We start from the raw sequence: 24,927 nt of genomic DNA on the forward strand, positions 1-24,927 counted from the left end.
AGATCAATGGTGCTTCCTGCAAATCTGCCCAGGCTGCGGGTGCCTCTCATTGACCTTACACAGGGGTAACTGAGCACCCCATACTCTCATCCAGACAGATTTTTACATTCACTTCTGTGGGTAAATTCACCTGCCTCTAACCGGGCTTTCATCAAAAAGACTCAGGACGTGTTGGTGCCAAACTGTTTGTTTGAGTTCTTCAGTTTCAAACTGTAAGATGCCCTCTTGACATGTAATCAGGGACAAATTAAAGCTGCTTTCAGACATGCGCTGAACCCAACATCCTAAATGTCTGAGTGTGCCCTTGTGAGAATACAGCAGGAAAATATCCAGAAATTCACAAAAAGCAAGTGGGTGGTGTGTTGATGAGGTTTCTATCATGCAACACAGACGCAAAACCGAAGGAAAACAAGTATCTCAGATGTAGAAGACACTGACGAAGATGTCAACTTCGAAAGACAACAAGATGCGAGAGGTTTTGGTTATACGGGCCGATGCCGGTGTTGATGTGTTGTAAACAAAAACATTTGCTCTCTGCAGCAGAATTTATTTGTCCTGCTGCCTGCCAACAGTGTATAAGGGATGTGCCACAGTGAAAGTGCTGCACATAGATGCACTGTTTGAATGTGTGTGAATTAATGAATGAATAACAAATACAGACCATTTAACACAAATGACCAAATTTTCCGGACATTTTCCCAGGTTCATGTCAGGAAAACAGCTCAAGTTCAACTGACGAGCAGTGAGTACAGGTGTCAAAAGGTGATAGGTTGAGATTTCACCACTGATCATTACATAAATAACTAGAAGCTACTTCAGCCCCACATGGTGTCGTTTAGAAACTTTTACACTTTTTAATACCGCCGTAAGGTTTTTTTTTATGCGAACCGTCCATTGAGACTGACACAGATACAGCGATCGGAGCACAAATGACAAAAATCTCAATAACCAAGGACGTGCTGTGACAGGCTGATAAATGGCTTTGTATGATGGAACAGACAGTACTCTGGACAAACTTCTCAACAGCAGCACAAAGAGCGAAAAATCAATTTCAGGTATGGTATAGAATTAATGCGCTGTATTGACTGGGCTGGAGGACAACAACCTCAGTCTGTGTGCGAAGGGATGGAACGTTTAGTGTGGAATCAAGTCAGCATCACAAAAAATAACACAGTGGTAAAACATGACCAAACAACATGACAAAAAGAGACCACAACAGCCCTCACACATGTGTTCTCTGAACTGTATCATCTGAAGAGCTGCATCGAGACAATGAAATCATGAAAAGTGGAGAGTAAGTGATGCTGTTGTCATCCTCGGGCCTAATACAGACGGAGACAGCAGAGACAGTAGCCCGGTCCAGACCCAGCTGGGGCTCACGTTCACTGGGATCCCTGCGAGACCCGCTTCAACAAGATGGATGGCGAGCAGCGAGCTTCAAACTGGGCGCACTCAGCCCAGACATCATTAGGTCCGGGCTGAATAAAGAGGTGGCGGCCCCTCTCCCGCTTTTCCCTAATAGGAGGGGCTGCCTGTCTGACAGCAGCACATAAATAATGCAGTGAGCGTGTCACTGGAAAAAGAACACACTCACCTGAGCACACTCACTCACTGGCATCATGAGGGAGATGCCATGTTCTTACACAAGAATATAAGGCCCTACAGTTATTCTGTGACAACGTGTGTCTGTGTGTGTGTGTGTGTGTGTGTGTGTGTGTGTGTGTGTGTGTGTGTGTGTGTGTGTGTGTGTGTGTGTGTGAAGGTAGGTCACAAGCACAGTTTTAATATCAAATTTTAATATCACTGAATACATTTATTTCTGCAGGTGTCAAGGAGTACAGCATAACCCTTGATACATCTCAAACTACAGTCTTTACCACCTCTAAAAAAGTCATTTTGTGTTCTCATGGTTCTTCTCCCCTAACCTCCTTTTCCTCTCATTTTTTCCTCTCACTACCCGACTTTGTCACAGAACAGAGGTTTTCTGCAGGAGTCACTCACCTCTTATATTCTGTTTCTTCAGCAGTGGGAAGTAGATCCAGCTCTCATCCCCTCAGGGGGACAATCAAGAGCTCTCATCAGAATATGGAGGAGTCTGATGAGAAATGAAGTGAGAGTTTAGTTTAATTAGACAATGTTTGTGTAGCTCAGTATATTAGTTTACCGTGGCCAGTGGCTACACCATCTTTTGCAATTTGGTGTTCTTAAAGAGTTCCTACACCTAAACCTTCAACCTTTTTTGGAAAGAATATTCCTGACTTGTGGTGCCAGGTTACTTTAGTCTTTTATCGCTATAATTATTATTATTATTATTATTATTATTATTGCCATTATCCTTTATGTACTTCCTTCTGTATTTTAACAATTTTTTCTTGCTGTGCAGCACTTTGTACTTTGTGTTGAAAAGTGCTCTTTAAGTAGTTATTATCATTATTATTATTAACATTCTGATATTCTACCAGTTTGACCAATTATTATTATTTGTAATATTATAATAATAATATATATATATATACATAATAATTATAATATTATATTAATAATATTAATGCTAACTGACTTCGTATTCTTTGTGTGTGGTGTGCACTCATACCCTCAACTCCTGCAGAGAGCCATTGGGAGCTAAGATCTTTTCTTTCTCTTTCAATATCTAATAGGATCTTATTTATTATTTTTTTATGAAAATTACTTGTTTTGTTGTTGGTATTTAAATTGAATTTTGTAATCCCCGGCACAGATAGTTTTAGTTTGTGTATGATGTCAATGAAATATTGAGAAACAAAAATCCCCCCAAGGAGCTCAAAGTCACGTGAACAGCGTGCGTCATGACGTCAGGCGGACGCGTCGGGAAAGATGGCAGCGTCCTTGAGAGGCATGTTTATGCAGAAGCGGTGTTCAACATGCTGAGCAGCTGGAGATGTGAGGAGCTGAGCTGCTGACAGCGACACACGAACATGGAGAGGCAAGAGTTCGTCGCCTCGCTGGTGGTGAGGCGCTCATATTATACACAGTGTTAGTGTAGGTGTCCATGTTGCTAACAGCTAACTGCTATTGTAACCGGAAGTTATTAATTTAAGCTGCTTATCATTAACCAGTGTGTAAAAAACAGTGTCAGACAGAAACAATGACTGTGGCCATATGTTCTGTCGTTTGTGAAAACCCGCTCACACACACAGTGCAGGTCATTGGAGCGGAATACAACCTGAAGACAAACGATGAGAGTTTAATGACACTGACTATGGACCGTTGATTTGATTTCCACACAGATATTTCACCTCACTCCTGTTCATGGTGACCCCCACTGTCAGTATGTCAAGTCTCAGAAGATTTAACTGTAGAATGTCTGAGAAAATCAAAGGCAAAGTTTTCTACTTTTTCATTATGACACTCATAACGTGCTTATAGTAAATATTATTTAAAAGTGGTCCTTGAGAGGTGACATAGGTTTTTCGCCTCATTCTTCTTCATGGTGACCCCCACTGTCTGCATGACAAGTTCCTAAAACTTATACTGTAGAATTTCTAAGAAAATTAAAGGTAAAGGTAAAGTTGGCTACTTTTTCATTATGGCACTCATAACTTGCTCATATTCATATAGTTTTGAATCATTGAGAGGTGACACAGATATTTCCCCTCACTCCTGTTCATGGTGATCCCCACTGTCTGCTTGTTGAGTTTCAGAATATTTTGCTGTAGAATTAAAGGCTACTTTTTCATTATGGTACTCATAACTTGCTCATATTAAATACTATTTTGAATAAACCCTGGAGAGGTGATACAGATTTTTCACCATTTCACTATTTCTATACAGACATTTTTGGCAACGCCCCGTATTGACCTGCAGGCACTGCTCCTAATGATGCACAATGTTGCCTCATTTCTATTGGATGTGTAATTTGTTAACGTTTTATTTAAAGGTTCAGTGTGTAGAATTTAGTGACATCTAGTGGTGAAGTTTTATGTTGCAGCTGAATACCCCTCACCTCACCCTCCCCTTCTGAACATGGAAGAGAACCTGTGGTAACCTTCAGTTGTCATAAAAACTCAAAAGGGTATAATTTGTCCAGTCTGGGCTACTGTAAATAACATGGCGGCCTCCACAGGGAGGACCCGCTTCCTATGTAAATATAAAGTGTTGTGTTATAAAATGATATGACAGTGTTGTTTATTGCTTTTTGTGCTGCCACCAAACAAACCACTGAATGCAGATTTAAATACACGATCTGAATACTTGTTCCATCACTGGTGGAGTGTGCAGTGCAGCTCTGTGTCTGACATAGTGATTGAAATCTCCTCAGGCTGGAGGCTGTGCAGGGATGTGTGTGGATCTGACCCTCTTCCCTCTGGACACCATTAAGACCAGACTGCAGAGTCAGCAAGGTTTCTATAAGGCAGGGGGCTTCAGGGGCATCTACGCAGGGGTCCCATCTGCTGCGGTCGGCTCCTTCCCCAATGGTAAGACAATCACTGATAGCCGGAAATGTGTTCTGATGTGAAGGACATTCTCCCAGAGGTGGAGACTGAACAACAAAGACTCTTCTTTGTGTGGGATCAGATTGAGGCTCAACCTCTGTGTTGATCGCAAAATGCAGAGTAACTGTTTGAGTTTGGTGTCAAGAGCTTGTTTTAGCTGTGACACATTCATTTACTTAGTTTACTCATCAGGCCTCAAGTCACAGCACAGTGACAAGGAGTAACAGTGCAACTCTGCAGACTTGTTTGTGTCGTTGCTCAGATAAGTGTAATAATCCACTTAAAAATGTGTTTTATTTCTTTGAGGTTGGATGCAAATACATAGTCAGTTTCAAACCATTATAGCAACTATAAATAAACCTTTTTCATCCATACGATTGTATTATGCACCATTAACACAGTAATTCCAAGCAGATCTCTGAATGAAGGAAATTCTAAATTTAATAAACGACATTGGATTCAGACAATTCTATTTAGTGTAGGGTACAAATACAAGCAGTGGTATTTGATTATCAATAGATCATGTAATCAAAAAGTCGCACAAATCTGTTGATTATTATGGATCTGTATAAATAATCCTAAACTCAATTGTAAGCATAGTATCAAAGAAAAAATGGAAAAAGATGAGATGTTGGAATCCCATAATATGTGTATATATACATATGCTTATACTATATATGTGTATATGGAAATAGTTTGTTGTAGTTTGCAAATTAAAGTTTGAACTTTTTCCGTATGAGACACACTTTCTTAGCTTTACACACACACACACACACACACACACACACACACACACACACACACACACACACACACACACACACCTCAGTGTCTCCCCTGTCAGTGGTAGTGAGGGATATTAATTGCTGTATGGTGGATGACTAATGGGCCTTAAATGGCTGTGGTTCTGCTTGGTTTCAGCTGCTGCTTTCTTTGTCACCTACGAAGGCACAAAGTCCCTGCTCAGCGCTGGCGGAGCACTAGCAGCGCCACACATGGCACCTGTCACTCACATGCTGGCCGCCTCCCTTGGTGAAGTAGTAAGTCTGTCTGTCCATCACTGTCCCAACTTTTGTCTCCTCTTGTGGATTTGTACTCTTGTTTCACTGTACAATTTTAAATCATGTTAATATAAGTCTTGCTGTTTCTTTCCCACTACTCCCAAACGAACACCACGCCTTTCAGATTTCACAGACCACTATATAAGGGTGGGCAGCAGGGGAAGGGTGGGGGCGGGGGTATGTGGTTTTGGCTGTAGGCCCCAGAGTCCAGCTGGGTGAGTTAAGGGGGCTTCCTCTGGACAGTCCTAGCATTTCCCCTCCACCAGCTGGGTAAATAAGATCTCATTACTGCATACTGACTCATGCACTTTCCCAGCTCAGGCCCCCTGACTCTGCCAATTCAGACCGGGGAATTTGGACTTGAAAGCAACGAGGAGCAATTTCCTCAGTCCGTCCCCTCCCGATCACTCGCAGGGAACCGCAGTGAGTCTGAGCCATATGGGGTCCATGGGTAGTCTCAATGGCATGAAGTGGGGGGTGGCGTTGAGGGATTGGGTATATGGAAAGAGCGATGCCCCCCTAGTATACCAGCACAGCTTCCTGTAAAATGCTAGCTTGTCAGTATTCATGGCTTTTGGATGGATGTAATTTAGCCAAGTTTTGCATGTTTATGAAATGGGATTATTCCACTCATACCCGGCCCTAGTATTTTCACTAGGGCCGGGTGCCAATCTGGTTCCTTCAAGTACCGTCCGGACTGAATCACAATGCAGATTTCGGTGCCTCATTTCGGTGCCCGAGCTCAGTACTGAAATAGTTGCCCTGCTCACAGGCAACATTAACATCACCCCACATGTCTAGTTGACATTACACTTGACTCTGGTGGCAAAACACTCTCTACATGGCTCTGACAGCTCGTGGCGTTAGCCTACACTTAGCTGTTAGCTAGCTCACACTTGTCGACCTGACAAAAAATGTCCCTAAAGCTAAACAATCCAAAGTGTGGCTGTATTTCACGTGAAAGGATTCCGACACTGGGACGTGCAGCAAATGTTTGAAAATGGTTCCGTGTAAAGGGAGGAACACGACAAACTTAATGAAGCACCTGGCAACACAGGACACATTTGAAAGCCGAGGGATTTTTCACTGCTTGTGCCAAGCACATCAGCCAACAGTGTGGGCGTCGCTGGAGTTTGGAGTATTCCACTGTACTGAGCGCTGAAACTGTTGTTTAGTGTTAAATTAGTGTGGTTGGATGAGGTTTTATTTGATATGTGATTATTATGTGCACTTGTGTATATTTGTATTGTTAAATTTAGCAAACTTTAAACCGTTTACAGTTTAATTTTATTATAGATTTTCATTTTGGGCTTTCTTTAAATACAATTATAAGTTCTGGCATCATTAAGCAACAGAACCATTCTAAAATTATCCATTTAGATCCAGTATCAGAAAAAAAAAAAAACAATACCAAACCATGTTTTTCCTTGGACTTAAGTTGATCTTGGTGTGTCACAGTGTTGAAGAGGAAACCATGTTTCTCTCAGATCAGCACAAATTCAATAAGCATAACACTTGGTTTATGTCCGGTACTTGTCACAAACAATATGCCAATTATTGCAGATACTGTATAAGTTTGACACAGATTGGCCCAATTTTCAACTTTTTGTTTGTGGCCCAGCACTGATGAGAATGAAAGGTGAGGCTGAGGTTGCAGCTACGTTTAACCCCTGTTCCTCCTGTTCTGGATTTGAGCACATCAAATGCACAAATCCTCGGAGATGAGCTGAGCAGAGCAGGGGAGGGACCCCTCAGCATCCAGGCAACTGGATACGTCTTGTTCAAAGAGCGTAATCTCAGGGTTTAGCCATGAAAGGTTTACCCCAGTGCTGCCCCGAGTCTACGCAAGGCCTATATGTCTGCTCTCTGATGCAACTGCTGCCACATATGGTTCTGCATCTCCTTACTCATCGTTAATGAATTTTAATTAAAAATGATTGCACTTAGGGTCTAACAGGTGATGGCAGCCAGACTAGCTGGGGTGCAATAGATCTGTTATGTCTGGTGCTGCGGCAATCTGTCGATTAATCAATTAGCTGATAAGAGAAATGGAAGGTAATCAGTTGACTGATTGTTTTGGTTGTTTATCAAGTAAAATGGCAGGAGTTGTCAGGTTCTCGCCTCTTAGGTGTGGAAATTTGTGGCTTTTAAAAAACGTTATACCTTTTGGTTTCAGTAATTGTTTATTAGTTCAGTCTTGGTAAGCCTTATCAAAATCCTGGAAAACCTTTCAATGTTATGATGAAAATAAATGATAAAAACTAATTTGAATACACTACAGCATGTTTCTTCTGTTTTTGCTGGTGTGATTAGCAGGCAGATAAATATTTTTAACACTGGATCATTTCTTCTAAAAAAAAACGTTTTCCTTTGCGTTTGGGCCTCTCGTCCATAAGCAAACGTTTTAAAGATTTATCCAAATGCCTTCCAAACAGATTTTCAAAAACTACTAATTATTATTATTAGGTTCTGTGTATCAGCGATTAAATATAAGACGGAGTGTTTCCATCACAGGAAACGATGGTGTCACAGCTCACTTTGCACATGCCCACTGTTTCTTTGTGTAATGAACTTGCACCAGAATCAACAACACAGTCATTTTTGTGTATTCTTCTGAACGGAGATAGTTTGTAAAATGAAGGGGTGTGATCAGATATATTTCTTTAAATGGAAGGGAAAAATCTGTCAAAAATAATCCATAGTCGTGTGGACAAGGTGTGAATCAAATAAATCTGGATGAATGTTCATCAATATATTATCGTAGAAAATGTTCTCTCCTCTCTGTCCTACCTCAGTTAGAATCTGAATTATTCAGCACAAATCACATTGATGCCAACATTAATGTAGATTTTCATTAGCATTATGTTTCATCTTCCACTTTGCGTAATTGTTCTATTCTGCCAATGTTAGACAGCGCCACATGTTTCCAGTGTGTTTCTCTCTGGCTCTTCCTCCTGCTTGTCTCGCGCTAGGTGGGAGCAGCTGGTAGCTGGCAGCTTTTGACACACAGGAACTTAAAGAAGAAGAAGAAGCAACTTTTTATTCGGGTCTGAATTCACCAGTCAACCCCTTCATCAGCCCATGCTCCTTTCCCCAGGGGTCTATTTAGTTGTGTTTAACCAACTGTTTCCACTCAGCAACATTCACAGCAGAAGCTTTATGGGAGTTATTGCTTTGCTAATCCCATCCACAAGCCTCTCTGGATGATGTGCTCGAGTTGGCACTAACTTACTAGATGGAGACTTCATTCAAAGCCTATAATGATTGTACCACAGGGAGTTGTAGCTCCAGATGAAGCCATACGCTCTGTGTTGGAGTTTGGTGCAGCCTGTAACCAAACATTTGTCCTGCGAAAATTGGCCTTTTGTGAGATAAAACAAACTTCCTGTTGCCCATATAAAACAAAGACTGTTGATAAAGATGGGCGATGCATCTCCACTTACTCCCACAATCCAGAAAGAAAGCCAAAACATCCCAAATATGAAAGCTGCCATCTTGTGCCAATGTTGTCATCTGGAGCCAGAGTCTATGCAGTAGTGATCGAGGGGAATCGAGCCACAGCAGCGAGGTCCTGCCGATATACGTGCCTGACCACACTGAGCCATTCTCAACTAACTAACATATAACCTAATTTTAAAAGAATCAGATAATTAATTTACAACCAAACTAACCAGAAACAAATGAGCACTTGAACATACAGTACATCAGCGTGATAAGAACAACCTACAATGACAGAAACCATGATGATCTATATGCAGCCAGCCAAGAGGGGGGGCGATCAAGACGCTCATGTTTGTTGAGCTGTCACCCCGTCCATCTTTATATATAGAGTTAATGATATAAGATGTGACCCTGGTAACAACTGCATCACAGGAGAACACAAATTAATAATAATGAAAATGATGATGATAATAACAATAATTTATTTCTATAGCACTAATCCAAACAAGGTTACAATGTGCTTAACAAAATACATGGTGATAAAACCACAGAACAAAATAGACAAATAAAATAAGAAGGATAATATAAAAGAAAATGATTAAAACAAACCACATCCATTAAACCAGTTAGAAAAAGGACATTTAAATGCTATCCCATTAAAAATAATTTAAACAATGATTTAAAAACTGGTAAAGTGCTGGTAAGTCAGGCTCAGGCTGGGTTCACAAATAAATAACAGTTACTCTCAGACTCAGGTTTTACAGAATTATTGAGCTGCACTTGAGTAGATAATGTCGAAATTTGCTTAAGCTTTTGGGTGGCTCTCACAGGTCACTTTTATATGAACCTACCTAACTCCTGGTGTAACTTGTACCCAAAGGCAGGACACAGAGGAGGAAAGTCAAAAGTTGCAAAGAGAAACAACAAGAGGGTCAAGACAATGAGAGAAATCCTCTCCCTGGTGTTTGTGCGACTGCGGTGGCGCGATGCTCCCATAAAGAATGTGTAAGCTGATGGCGTCTGTCAGGCTCTAGCAGGCTGTTATCCAGCCATTAAATCAGATTTATCTTCATTCCCATTCGCTCGACGTCTGCCCTGAAAGCTCATTTGTCAAGGCACCCCCCCCCCCCCCCCCCCCACCACCCACCCACCACCCACCCACCACCACCACCACCGCCACACGTCTGTGGGAGGATGTACTGGAAAATACAGTGTGACATGACAAGATAGGGGGACAGAGAGAAGGAGGAAGCATGAGGGGGGAGGTTTTTTTTGCAGGGGGGGGGGGACTGGCAGCCACTTAACTTGGCACCGAGAAATAATCCATGCATCGCCTTTGAGCAGCGCCACGCTCTGTGATTTATTGGCTGTTGTTTCAAAGTTGGAGACACTCGGCGTCCTCATCTCTTCCCCTTTTCTTCATGACCTTTTTTTTCTTCCCTCTCCTCCTTGCTTTTCTCTTTGCCGTCCCATATTTCAGTCTCGGCGATGCTTTTCCACGAATGGGCTTAAGATCAAAAACCCAGAAAAGTCCTGGGACTTTGGTGCTGATGCAGTCTGTGGCACATGCTGTGTTTCATAGGGAGAAGTGCAGATTTTGTTGTCTATACAAGCTTTACTGTGTTGCCACTGAGATTTATCTTTAATGCAGGGTTCTGGTTTTGAGCTAAGTAATTCTTAAACAAGTTAAGTAAGGGATTAAGCTGTTTAGCCTATTGGATCGTGCATTGCTCACAATGTATTGTATAATTGAGTGTATAAAGTGAAGATATTCTGACGCGCAATAATGTTCCGCTCTGTTTTTCTCAAAAGAAAATTGCAGTTTCTTTAAATGTGTGACTGCAGCACTTTCTCTTTAGCAAATCACTTGTGAGTGTAGTAAATTTTAATGACAAGGTCCAAAACAGTTGTCTGTTTTTCTTACCTTTTGTCTCCCTGCAGTGTTTAAACGGTAATCTCTCTCTCTCCACTACGTCCTGATGGCCATGGGCGGTAAAAGAGGGATGGTGGGGTGGACAGAGGGATGCAATGACTCAATCTGCAGATTGATCCGTTGGCTATACAGATAATGTGCTCTGAGTCCCTGCTTATTTCCCAATTCCTGCCGTGGTTTAGCCAGTGATTGAGCACCAGCATCGTACTTTGCTGTCTGGCGGGCAGCGCTGGAAATTGAAAACACGCTCTGTCATTTGGATTAACAGCAGCAGGCTGAAGGAAACTGAAAGGCTCCGATCAGAGGCAGACAGCCTCCTAATTAATGCTGCTTGGTGAATCCAACAGCTTGTAAATAAAGATGAATTGTAGCAGGAATTTAAAAGGCTGCCAATGGGTTTATAATAAGTTTACAAGCCAGAGGGAAGAATTGAGAACGAAGGGCGAGCGAAGTAGGTGAAGAAACAGACGTCTGTCTTCCTGACAGCCTTCCACCTGCAGCCCCTCTCAAAACGTGAGGTAACAAGACTGATTTCTAATGAGGGACATCTTCCTAAATCTTCTATTCTCAAAGAGGATGCAGCGCAGACGTTCCCCAGCCGTATATTTTATCACGGCCTGATTCATCACCAGCAATTCCACCGTTTTGCTGAGATCTGAAATGACCTCAGAGACTTCACACTTTTTCTTCTCTTCACTCAACATTCTCCTCCCCACCCCCTCGACGTGCAAATTACTCCCAAATAAACAATGTCCCTAATTTATTTGGTATAATCTCAGCCTCATTCTGCCTTCCCCTCTGTTGTGACAAGAGAGGAAAGGCTGTCTCCACTCCATGCCCTCCATCCAATTACGTCAGTAATTACTTGTCATAGCCACTTTCTTTCTGTTTAGCCGCCTTATTCTTAGCCCTTTGGAGAATTGGTTTGGGGAGAACATGATGTACAATGTATTATAAATGGTAACTTGACCAAAGGGAGGGCAAATGAGATCTCTGAGATGGATGCAGCCAGCTTGGTTATTGCAAGGGAGGTGATGCAGGTGTAGGTGTTGCCACTTGGTGGTGCTCTTGCACTGCAGTTTGGCTGCAGCTCGAAGTTGGGCACACTCACCTGAAATACCAATGAGAGGCGCAGTGAAATCTTCCCAGAAGCTCATGCAAGTCTTTTGTTTTTGCTCGTATGTAGAGAGACTGAGGTTTATCTGCTCACTGTGTTTTGAAAAGAGGGGTTGCGTTGGCCGGCAGCAAAAACACTACAGTGCTGGAAAAAATAAAGCTGTAAAATGGTACAAATAATCTATAGTGCACAGGGATTTTGGAGATGCAGAGCAAATACTTTTCCTTTTGATGTTCGAAGGTTATGTCAACTCAGTTTGAGATTTCGCTTGACTTAGCCTCTCTCCTGTGCACTCCACAAAACTTCTCGTTCTGGCTCGTGAGGCGTCCTTGGTGTCTGGCAGAGGAGCCGACAGAGAGGACAAGCAGCTGACAGAAATGAGCCCTTGAACAGCTGTCCAGGCAGCCTCCTCTCTGCTCCCCTCGCCATGGAGAGCGGAAGAGCCTTATCCTCTTGGGCCCCATCCCTTCTAAAACTTCTGCTGGGGGCCCAAATGCGATATCTGAATGGAGAAGGAACACAGCAGAAGAAAGCGCCATTTCATCTTTGTTACAGTGGCTCTATCACTCTCTCTCTCTCTCTTTCCTCCTCCCTGCTTCACTTTGGTGTGGCGAGGGTGGCACCAGCAGACTGGCAACTGTATGACCGAGGGGAGTCACAGCAGGGGGTGGCTCACCAATCGCTCTGTAAGATTGCTCGCTGTTAGCCGGTATTTCCGCTCTGATGCAGGATAAATGGGAAATCAAGTCGCCAGGTGGGCAGCTGTGCCTGCCTGCCTTTAGGGCGATGAGAGTTATGAAGCATAAATATTCACGTCTGTCTTCACTAGCTGTTGGCAGTCCATATTTTTGTTGACATATGGTGGATGGGTTGTAACTTGTGGCGGGGAATGTGGATCTATCAGTGTTTGATGGAAGTTGTTTGGACACAGTCAGCCTGATAAATCTTCTCAGTTTTCATGTTTGCAACTTGCTTCCTTCTTACTCATTTTGTTAATTGGCTCAATTGCACATTATCTAAAACCCTTGTTGTCATGGCCACCTGCCACAAAGCAAAAACACTATCATACACCAGCAGTACACCTCGTGCAGTGGTGTGTAGGCCAGTGAGTGGTCCCCTTGTTCACAGGTTAGTGCAGTCAAATGCAATATGTCTACAATATTCAAAACCCTTAAGATGGACACTACTGTAGATTGAGATCATAAATATGTGCTTGTTTGTTTAACTCATGCTCTGTCCATTCTGTAGGTGGCGTGCCTTATCCGGGTTCCCACAGAGGTGATCAAACAAAGGGCCCAGGCCTCTCCCTCATCCACCACCCACAACATACTGCTGGGGACACTCAGACGAGAGGTACACAGCAGTCAATGTCCCTTTCTGAAGGGATTATTCTGGTTTAATGCAATTTTGTTCTATATTTTTGTGTTCTGGTAATAATAGCACTGTTGGGGCAAGAGGTCATCAGACGATCAAACAAATCTAACACAAAGGACTAAATTCTGTAATATCCACTAAAAGTTCAAGTTTATAGGACACGTGACCACATCTGAAAGCAAACGTATTTGTCGCTGTTCAGCAAGGCCGTGTTGTAAGGGTCTATTGTCGACACTGTTGCACAATCTCTCTATAGTATGCATTATACTATGTTCTCTAATTGGTCGTCTGCTTTGGAAAGTACTAGAAAATGTCCAATGTCAGAAAGGTGTTGGAACATGATTTTAGATGCTGGTCAACTATCGGACAAGTGCTCTGACTGGACCATATCAGCATCTTTCTTTTTTAAAGTTATTGTAGGGTATTTTACCTTTGTTGATAGGAGAGTAAGCAGGAGTTGAGGGAGAGTGGGGAAGGCGAAAGGACGGGTCTGATATGCAGGTCGTCCTCTAGCTCACCTGGTAGCGTGGACGCCTCAACTGTAATCCAGCTCGCAGCAGTTACTTAAAATATGTGTCATCATGAATAATATAAAATAGAATTATGAATATTAGAGGTTGTAATAATCCAGAATTATTCTGGAATCATATTTTGTTTTCACATATAATTTATACGATTTTTTGACTTGGTGATTGGTTTGAAATTTTGTTATAAAATGAATATTTTTTATATGCTCTGCTTTCTTTTTTAACAATACAAATGTTTTGAATATTTTATGATATGAAATCAAATGCGTGTCTGTGTTTGTGAAACTTTGTTTTCTCTGAGCAGGGTGTTCGAGGCTTGTACAGAGGATTCGGGAGCACAGTTCTCAGAGAGGTAGGATTAATTCACATTATTTTTGTGGCTGTCATTCACTTGTGATAATGATCACAACCAATACTATCTGTTTTAAAGCTGATCGCACACATTAGTTCAGTTTCAGTCGTCTATGAGGGACATCTCACAAATTCTAATGAAATCAATTTAATGGGTTTATAGTAAAGACAACTTGACTACTTGAGGTCTGTGTAGTGAATTATTACTGACAGAGCGGATGAATATTTCGTCTTTCCACTCTTCTGACAGAAGACATGTTAATTTCTCTTGCGCTTTATTGAAGTTGGAAATATTGATTTACAGGTTTTTTTTCTACCACTTTCATCTCATTCAATTACTTGTTGGAGACACTCTCCCTCCTATTGGAAGCACATCTGATTAATTAATGCAATTAGTTGCGTTATAAATGCAAAACAAAACAAGGATAAATGAGCACTGCGCTGCACTCACCTTTTTGTAATGAGAACAACACTGGACTTCTTTGATTCATGATCTTGTGTTTAATTGGACCTGCAGTGCATGATAACGCAAAATAATTGTAGTGAAAGCTGCATTGATCTCGCACTTTTGGCTCCTCCCCTCCATCCTGCTAAGATTCACTGGAAGTTGAAAAGACAGATGAAGAGGGAGAAAGGAGTATTTGAAGGTGACACCTGTCTTCCCATCCTTTTTTTGGGGGGAGGTGGGAGAAGGTGCAATCGAGTCCCCTCCGCTGTGCTGGCCTGTACTTATTTTCTGCCTCACTAAACTGATGTTATTCACGCAAATTCCATCTGGACAGCCAGGGAAAAAAAGGACAACAAGACACTGTGATTTCTCTGAGGGGCTCTGAATAAATGAATACATTTGGAGGCTGGCGCACGGCCTGTATGCATACTAACACTGGCAGATGAAACGTGGCGGCGGTGGCGGCAGGGATTTGGGGCGCAGGAACAGCAAAGGAGGCTCTGCAGTGACGCAGCGACGTGTGTCGAGAAGGTAATTCATTTTCTCTCGGCCTCCTTCACTATCCACGTATCTCGCTCCTATTGGCAAATCGACCCTGTCAGGATAAGTTTGTTTGTGTTATGGCGTGCCTCCCAAAGCCCCCCTTGTCTGGCCCACTAATTGGAGTGCTCTCTTCATTAGGCATTTCTGCTGTGCATGGTATCACATTCGTCACTGGTTTGGAGTTGTCAAATTTGGAGATTGCGTTCGCCCTGTAGCACCACCAATCGTGATTCATATCATCGCACCTACCATGTTGAATTTTACGCCGCACACCCCTGAGAGGCCCTAACTTTCATTTAAAATCTCCATCTGGACTATTGACTCATTTTTACTTTTGCCCCACATTAAGCTTGACTGCGGTCCACTATGTGAAGTTGTCGGGAAAGTCAGCACCTTTTAGGTTCCAGCTGAAAAGAGCATGAAATCAGTGAGATTCAGATTTTGGTGAATAAACTTGTGTTGCTGTGAAAGAGTTTTATTCCGCAATGAAAAAATTAAGTACATAATCATCAACAACAGAGCCAGACTTTGTTCTGGTCTTTCTAAACCCCCAAAACCCTTAAGATATGAGCAGTTAATGTTTTGTGGATATAAACCTCATTGTATTTATTGTACAACAATATGTCATCATCTAGTGATGTCTGTCATTTTGTCAAGATCTCTAAAGTTCACGCTCTCGTTGAATTCATATTTTTCCTCTCACCACTAGATGGCATGCTTAGATTAGCACTGCATCACATTTCTACACCTGACTTTTTCCTGTTTCCACTCCTCACCCCTCTCTTTACTGTATCCCCCCCCCCCCCCCCCCCCCCCCCATCTCTCTCTCTCTGCTCCCCCACAACACCAATCCAGCTTTATGACATTTATGAGCTGCAGTCACGACGGTGAAAATAATGACTTTTTTTTAATGGCAAACGCTTTACTTTTCTGATCAAAAGCGCTGTGAGCTGATCTCAGATTTCATCTAAATTGCTCCAATTTGAGTTTGAGTAATGAGCCTGAGATGGGTTATTAGATAGTAATTTATTAAATGCAGTGTGGTACAAGGAGTGTAAGTGAAGCTGACAGGGTCTGACTCTTTTTGACTCAGGCACCTGGAACATCATCTGATTGACAAGCATACGGCCATGCTCAACGTCTCTCTCACTCTTTGCTCTTTCACCTACTAAGTGTAGAAGCCACTTTATATGAATCCTCCTTTTCACACATTGAGTTAGGAAGTGAGGAAGAGACGAAGGGGCCTAATTGAGCTGGGTGAGAGTGAGAGTGAACCGTTCACTGCATAGAGGAAAATGTGTTTCTGCTGATGCCTTTACCAGCGTTTAGTACAGGTAATTTTTATAAGGCAGCTTGAGAATCAGCTTCAGAGCCTCTCCACCCCGACAGCTGGAACCTGGCAATCCGAGGCAGAGAATGTAGCGGCAGGGCTTATGAAACACCTCTCCATCCAGACTCCTCCCCACCACACCTCTGCTTCCTCTATTCTTCTCCCCTTCAATCCTCAGCTGATCCCTTCTCTGCTTCCTCCATCAAGGTTATGGCTGCAAGGAAAAACCTGCTCACTTAACTGGTACCAACAGGTGAAATTACATTGATCCAACTGGAGTCTGCAGTTGTGGCCTGTTTTAATACTAATTTTGAGATCATCAAAATGATCATTTGAGGGTTGCATGAGGAGCTGGAGCCATTCCCAGCTGAGAGGCTGGGTACACCCTGCTCAGGTCGCCAGTGTTTCACTATGACATACATAGACAGACATTCATTCACGCTCAACCTGTTGGTCTATTTAGAATCTCCAATTAACCTTACCCCAGTCTGCTTGACGTTGGACTGTTGGAGGAAGCTGGAGAAATCCTGGATCAGCCCATTTTTCCAAATACACTGCAAAAGGTACTGGGTGCTTCCTTACATCATGACCCACTCCTTTAAATTTAATGGAAATAGTTTGAGTAGTTTTTGCATAATCCTGACTACTAAATAATAGTAGTAACTCAAGGTGATGTCCTTATGGTGTCTGTTGTTTCTGTAATACAAGTAGAAGCAGCTGCAGCAATAAAACATTACGTGTTATGCGTTTCATTATAATATGCATTCCTGCACTGAAAAAAGTGTAAAAATAGTCATAAAATAATTTTCTGATGCATAGATTTACTAATAATTTCAGCACCCACCAGCCCACTGACACTTTCTCTTCTCAGGGCCCTCGTCTATCCTCCTTCCAGTGTGTTTGAGTCCCCTTGTTTAACATCCTCACACTCAATCCAGTTTTAAAAGGTGGACTTCAGCATGCGATTCTGTGTGTTTGTGTGCACGGTATGTGAAATCACCGCCATGTACCGACAGCTCGGTTGTTGTGGCGTAGTCACTGAGTTATGATTGTCCATACAAAGCAGTGAGGGAGTTGTGCTGTCTCCGCTGGGATGCAGAGGTTGAAACCGTATCAACAAGCAAGCAGCTGAGCAGTGCTGACCCCTCTTTGGCCCTTTTCTCTTTTGGAAAGGAGCCACTTTTCACTGTCTGTGATACAGGTTCAAAAAGGGAGAGGTGAAGGGAATCTCTCATATCCTGCCTCTGCGAGCACTGATCCACGGAGGCTCATGTTTATACACCCTCATATGACTGAGACAGAGCAGAGAAGAGACAGAGCAGAATGAAGGAAGGGCGACGGGGCGAGGGAAGCAAAAGGTGTTTGTTTTCCTCTACATATGTAAAGGCAGGATTTGTGGGACACGTGTGAAGGAGGTTTCCTCTTGCTTTGTGTTTAGAGTTGGGCCCCGTCAGAGCAGCTGCTGTGAGTTTGTCAGAGCCAGACAGCAAACACAGTCTTCTAAATTACACCTTCAAACAGTTTAACAAGGCTGGAATAAATAACATGGAAAATAACACAAGATTGCATTGGAAAAGGGAAAATATGAAACAGTGAGATCACTGCTCACTTAGATTTAGCCTTTTCTTGTTTCCTTTTGGACTGTTTGTAAGAGCCGTTTTCAATTTGTAGCTCTTTGCATTTACACAGTCATAGAATAAGATTTTGAAGATCAGCCTCTGAAAGCCAGTAGAATAACTGTCTAAGCTTGGCTCTATTGGTTTCCAGAGAAGAGGAATGTTTGAAGAATGTGAGCTACTGGTGCTACCTTATCTGTTTACACTGTGATCAATGAGTGGCCTAAGAAGACTGAAAAACCTGTTGACCTCGGCCCTTGTTGACCCTTGACATGACTTGACCTATAGAAGTGTGTGTCTGTGTGTGGGTTTGTGTGTGAATGGGCGTGTGTGAGATATAGGTGTTCTTACTGTATTGACTGGTGTAGGACACGGTTAGATCTGCCATTCAATGTGGTTCATTTGAAGACTTCACTTTGAACTGGGGTTCGAGATTTGAGCCTGGGACATTTCCTCTGCTGACCACTAAGCTAGTTTACAAGGACAAGCAGTTGGCTCTTTTTTAAGACTGGGCTGTGGTCATTTCGTAGCATTAGGAGTTCATGATCACCAAGGGGAGAACTAGAGAGGAGGATGGTAATAGCTTGTTTGAGGGCTTACATTGAGCCTCACTTTCAGCAGCTAGCTCAAACTGATCCCCATCGAGCGCCCAACCAAAATAGCGTGCGTTGTTGTTTTGTGGTTATGGTTGGTCCGAGGTTGAGCATCCTGGAGATGGGCGGCTTAGCAGCTCTCAACAAGAAAAGGAAGAAGGCAAACAGGTGCAGCAGCTGTACTGAGAGTCTCACCATGCCGCTATGCATGAGCCCTTTTAATACACCTGTTCCTTCAGTTATTTGATAAGATCTGCCAAGTGTCAGCCGGCCAAACTAAAGAGGGAAACTGATAATATCAATCTACCTTACACATTTTTTTGCTTCAAATGTTGTTCTATGCTCTTTTAATGTATTATTATTATTATTAAGCTCATTATCTCAGTGAAATACTTACATTGTAATATGTTGTAATTGTAATAACATACATTGTAATTTAAAAATGGCAATTTATTACTTTGGGTAAATTAGCCAGGCTGCCGAGTCAAAAAGTAAATTTCAAACCCCGACTATAGAGAGGATAGAGCCTGATGTGTCTATTCACATTTTGAGCAGTAACCGTTTTCACATCTGTGATGAATCTGTCTACCTGCTTGAGTAATGGGATATGGGTGTTGAACGCCATCCCTGTTTGAGTTGTTTGCAGGTCGAGCTGACCCCCCCCCCCCCGTTAAAAGAGCGCTGGCTGCCTTCAGCCACAGAGAACAATTTCTCTTTGTCACTCGATGATCTCTATCACTTTACCACACGTGTCACTCCGGGGATTAATGGTTTACTCCCACCGTCACTGTGGATAATGGATGGAGGCCCTTCTAGTCACAGTGGCTGCAGGCTGCACCTGTCATTTACATTAGTGTAGTTGAAGTGAATACAATCGTGTCTTCACATTTTTGTTTATCCGTGCTTGCCGATGCATCCCCCTCATATATCCAGTCCCATTGGGGTGCACGTTGGCGAGACTCAGGCTGCAAATCTGGCTAAACATCAATAACCTTCCTTAGATCAACATGTGGTCTTATTGATGAGTTCTACAGTTGGACAGGCTTAAGGAGCGAGCTGCCATGCTGTCAGACCCCCACGTGTGCTTCCTGCTCTTTGCATATTTGGCTGGGGGGACAGTGCTGGGCTCTGTGTTTCCCTGTAGAGGATGATGCATTGGAAGCCTGTGCCACTGAGACCCATGGATCACACATTTAAGTACGTTTGTCCCCACTGAGCTCTTCAATCCACTCAAAAATCCATCATTGTGGATATAATTCGTAATGCAGGGATTCTCTGTGAATTTCTGTGCGTATTATCAACTGCCAGACATTTCTTCGGGTAAAAGACAGCTGTTTTTGACAGCTATAATTGTTGTAATGCCTTTCCCTTCCACTTAATGGTGACTTTGTGTGTTTTTTCATCTTACATTACCGTTTACAAATTTCCGACTAAAAACTGTAAATTGAGGCGTCAAGTCCGGAGAATTGTCTACGGAGTGTACCGGTAGTTTGCCTTTCACACCTGCACAAAGCAGCGGGAGGTTTTCTCCACAGACACGTTCACAACAAATCCTCCGCAGTATTCAGGCGAGAGGTGGAGCAGCCGGGTGCAGCAGGCAGAGGCAGGAAGTAACGTCTCTGCTAGTCTCTGCTGCAGAGATCACGTGATACACATACACCAGTGTCGGCTCTTATCACCACAAACTCTCTTGACATCTTCGTCGGTGTCTTCTACGTGTGTTACCGCTTTTTCAGCAGGATAAATTAGTTTTCTCTTAGTTTATTTATTTTTGTGTTAAAAGCGTCAACACCCCCACTCGCTCGCAGTGAATCCAGCAGGGGAACCCCTGCTGTGTTCACACATCGGATTCTCCTGGATGTACTGACCATAGTGGGGGCCAGGTAGAGAAAGTCTGCAGAAACTGCGGAGCCTCTCACTCGGACATTTGCGTTCAGACATGCACCTCTGCCAGAAAAGAAAATGCAGAGGATCTGCTGAGTTCAGTGCATGTTGTAAAGTAGCTTTGGGGATAACAGCTGTGTCCCCAAGTGGGGAAAAAGCAGATTTTTGGGTTTGTGGTCAATGGGTTAGATTACTGTATGGTCAGGAAACTATATTCATGACTCGAAAAGGCATAAAATTGCTCTGGCTCTGGTCTTTATCGAGACGGTAGTTGTTCCCCTTTGCTTTGGTTGCAGTTAGGCATTTAGTGATTATGGTCAGGGTAAGTCTGTCCCGGAAATAAATGTAAATCAATGTTAAGTCCCCAAAAGTGATGGATGACAACGTGTATGTATGTATGTATGTATGTATGTATGTATGTGTGTATGTGTGTGTGCGGTGTGCACAGTGGCCATGTTAATGTGTGTGTTTCTCAGGGACTCTGGGCTATGTTTGCTAGTTCCCACAACTTCATGCATGTTTGTCTCAACCCAAGCAGAAAACCTTTGGCACTCCACATGTGTTTCTAATCACACACAGTCCCGTCGGCCTGGCAAGGGACTGAGGGACTGAGGGAGGGGCGGTGAGAGTGGGTTTTAGTGATGGGGGAGTAGGTCTGGGAGGGAGAGGAAAGGGACAGCGGTAGTTTGGATGTCATGTGGAAGGAAATAAGTGTCAAGACTATGCTCCTGTATGCTGGAATGTGTCGTCAGCACAGCAGATTGAGAGTGATGCATTATTCCCCTGATGCAGTCCTCGCAATGCAGATTTGGTTTAAATTGGGCACCTGTTCCACTTGAGTTTAGCAGACATTAATGTGACATAATACCTTAACTGCCCAATTACAAGACAACCCATCTTAGTCAGTCAGCCACTGAATGAAACCCTTGCATGAATTAATTCTTCTGTCGCAAGTACTAGAGCAATTTTCTTGTCATAGCAACCACTCAAAGTGCATTAAGGCTCATTTATGCTGCCTCTTCTGTACAAAAAGAGATATTTCAATTTTAAATGACGTAACCGTCGCTGTCCACACTCTTTCAATACATCCACTAGAAGGCAGCACAGAGTCGATAGTTTCTAAAAACAACAAACATGGTAACGGTGGAGAAGGTTGGGATAATGCATTGCTTAATCCGTGATTGTCATATTTACACATTCATACAGCACTTCTATGTTCTGTGCTTCTCTACATACGCTGGTACATCTGGTACGTCTTGCCCAAGGACACTTAAAAATGTGGGCTGGAGGAGCCAGAGATAGAACCGACAGTCCTGTTCTCCCACCTGAGCCACAGCCGCCCAATTTAAAGTAACTCTAACATCTTATTTACACTTTATCCTGGACTGACAGGAGACAGTGAGAGTTAAGGGAGTGGAAGGAGGATAAATCAGTGCTGTGCAATAGCCAGACACAGGGAAGCACCCAGTAATTAGAGGTTAACCTAACTCTTTTTACAGCACCACTGCACTTTCATGAGGCAGCAATGCACATCCTTCTCCCTCTCTACACGCCTCCTCTCCCAAACCAGCCTCTTGTGAGTTCAGATGACTTTCTGAATTGAAATTATTTTAGACTCAGACTCTGTGGTGGATTCTTCAATTGCATTATGATGTTACTGTTATTGTAGTCTGCAGGCTTTTCTGTTGCATAAGTTCCCTTTTTTTCTCCAGACAGTCAGCACCTGCCCCCAAACCCCTTACTCAGCCAGCTGTACGCCCGCCCCTGCTCTCCTCAGCCACAATCATCGTCTTGATGGTAGCAGCGCTCACGACTCAAAAGCATCTGGAGCAAACCACCTGAATGTCAAGGGTCAAGCTGTGATGTCACTGTTTAATGTTCAATGGAAAAAAATAAATATAAAGTGTCACGCTGCACCACAAGCATTTACCTCACTCATCCCAGCAGAGGTTAGGAGTTCAAACCAATCCATAATCAACACTCATCTGCATTCTTGGCAAACTGAAGCTCTTCTTTATGTGCGGAGGATCTGGTTTAATATTTGAGCCTAATATCCAACAATAATATTAACAATGTTTGATGGATCATATATATCAACAGAAAGAAGACAGTTGTTGGTGATTCCAGAACTTTTCATTAAGTTCCAACAGGAAGTCCAAAGTTTTATTTATTGGGTTAATAAACTTTAAAACATTACATTTCTTAAGAAATGTGGTTCAATATTAACGGTCCCCAGTTGAAGAATCCTAATAACATTGGTGAATGCCGCCAGGGCAACCAGCAGTTCAACATTTTCTTCAATGCAATGACCACACCAACGTACAAAATTGATTGGCAGGATATTTTTTTACAGACATTCGTTGTTTTCAGAGGATGTATCCTTCTGTGATTCCATTCCATATCATTTAGTTAATGCTTTTATCCAAAGCGACTTACAATAAGTGCATTCAACCCTGAAGTTACAAACCCAGTAAAGCAAGAATCATGCAAATACAATCAGTCTTCAAAAAAGCCAAACCACAAGTGCTACATGTAAGTGCCATATACAAGTGCAACCAAAGTTAATACTTGATGACAATGGTTTATTAGACATCATTAGACGGGCTTGGGTGTACGGTTTACCATGTCCTGGATGTAGACCAATCTGTTCGCAGCACAGTACGTAAGTACTAGTGTCTTGAAGCGGATGCGGCCAGCCACTGGTAACCAGTAAAAGGAGCAGAGGAGAGGTGTAGTGTAAGTGAATTTAGGTTGGTTGAAGACCAGTCGAGCTGCTGCATTCTGGATGAGCTGCAGAGGTCGGATGGCACTAGCAGGTAAACCAGCCAGGAGGGTAGAGCGGGTTGTTACAGCAATGTTGGCGGTAAGGGAGAGTTGACTGTCCATTGTCACACCTGGGTTCCTTGTGGTCTGTGTGGGGGCTACCACAGAGTTGTCGATGGTGATAGTTCCCTCACTCCTTGTCTACTGGATCGAGAAGGTTTGCATTTGTGTGTCAGGGTGAAACCTCTATAGACTGTTTCCAATTTCTCGTTTACACAAAATTGAAGCCAGGTTTAAAAACACGTTTCCATCACTTCATTAGGGCTTATATACAAACAAATTAATTATTAATAAATTATTATTATTAAATAATAAGAGCTGTAAACCAGTAAAATAACTGTTGTGAGTTAAAAGTTTTTATCTCAAGTTCAGCGTTGTGCTTAATGGGGGCCTCTAACAAACTGATCAGCTCCATACATGGTTTTGTTTTGCAGAGTCATCTATTTGTGTGTGTGTGTGTTTTCAATCAGGTTGTGTTACTGCCAGTATACACTTCTCTCACTATGGAGATTTTGTTATGTCCAACTGTGCTGCTGCTGTGCTTATCTGATTAGCTGATAAGATATATGTGCGTGTGTTTTAGTAAGAAACGAGGAGAGAAACATTTGAGTTCGCTTTCAGGCAGTGATTGGTTCCCTGGAATAACTCTCGTCTGGGTTTTATTGCTATGGGCATCGCTCCCAGAGCCATATGTGTTTTCACAGATGTGTCTGTGCCATGCTGAAGATATCAATGCAAGCTGCCTTATTCTGGACCTTCCTGCCTGCTTTAGTCTCGTTTGCTCTATTTCCTTTAGAAGTTAAATCGATACTGTGGCTATTTAACAATGTTTTCATATATAACCTTGGAAAAATACATACAAAACATCCTCCTTTTAGCCAACATGGCTATTTTCAAATGTAGTATTCATTGCAAACACACTGCACTGATATGATGACATCTACTAAACCACTGCTAATGCTTTCCCTGACACACTGTAAGTACAACCACAGTTTTACATGATCAGATAAAATACAAAATAATACATCTGCTTTTTTTTGTGTGAGTGGGAATTTTCTGACCAAATAATGACTTTGTTCAATACTAAAGGATAGTTTCTAAATAATAATGCCTTCATTTCATGGCGCCTTACTAAAAACCCAAAGACACCTTATAAAACATCATATACAAACACAAGAATGGATAAAACTAAAACCGAATGTTTAAATCGATTCAGAAGCGCAAACATCTTAATATATTCTTAATATATCTTTAAATAAAAACTGCTTATAAATCATCTACAAACCTACATCTTCTATAAATTACAATTTGTTAAAGCAACAGTTGAAATTTGCGGTAGAAAACTCAGAGAGAGAAGGAAAGAGAGAGAGAGAAGGAAAGAGAGAGAGAAAGAGACGACCTCAGCGTCCAGCAG

General features: G+C 42.5%; 1 protein-coding gene across 3 annotated transcripts in view; it reads left to right on the plus strand.

Annotated features, from left to right (window-relative positions):
• Positions 1-2,844: 2,844 nt before the first annotated feature.
• Positions 2,845-24,927, plus strand: part of slc25a26 (solute carrier family 25 member 26) — a 54,292-nt gene continuing 32,209 nt past the window's right edge. For all 3 annotated transcript variants that reach the window (XR_004613807.1, XR_004613806.1, XM_034584915.1), the window contains exons 1-5: positions 2,845-2,987; positions 4,298-4,454; positions 5,394-5,512; positions 13,273-13,377; positions 14,230-14,277. Coding sequence is in view for 1 of the 3 variants with exons in the window: in XM_034584915.1 (XP_034440806.1) it covers positions 2,955-2,987; positions 4,298-4,454; positions 5,394-5,512; positions 13,273-13,377; positions 14,230-14,277 (462 nt within the window). In the remaining 2 variants the exon portion in view is untranslated. The remainder of the gene's footprint in view (positions 2,988-4,297; positions 4,455-5,393; positions 5,513-13,272; positions 13,378-14,229; positions 14,278-24,927) is intronic.

This window comes from Hippoglossus hippoglossus, chromosome 5 (assembly GCF_009819705.1).
Source record: "Hippoglossus hippoglossus isolate fHipHip1 chromosome 5, fHipHip1.pri, whole genome shotgun sequence".
NCBI lineage: Eukaryota > Metazoa > Chordata > Actinopteri > Pleuronectiformes > Pleuronectidae > Hippoglossus > Hippoglossus hippoglossus.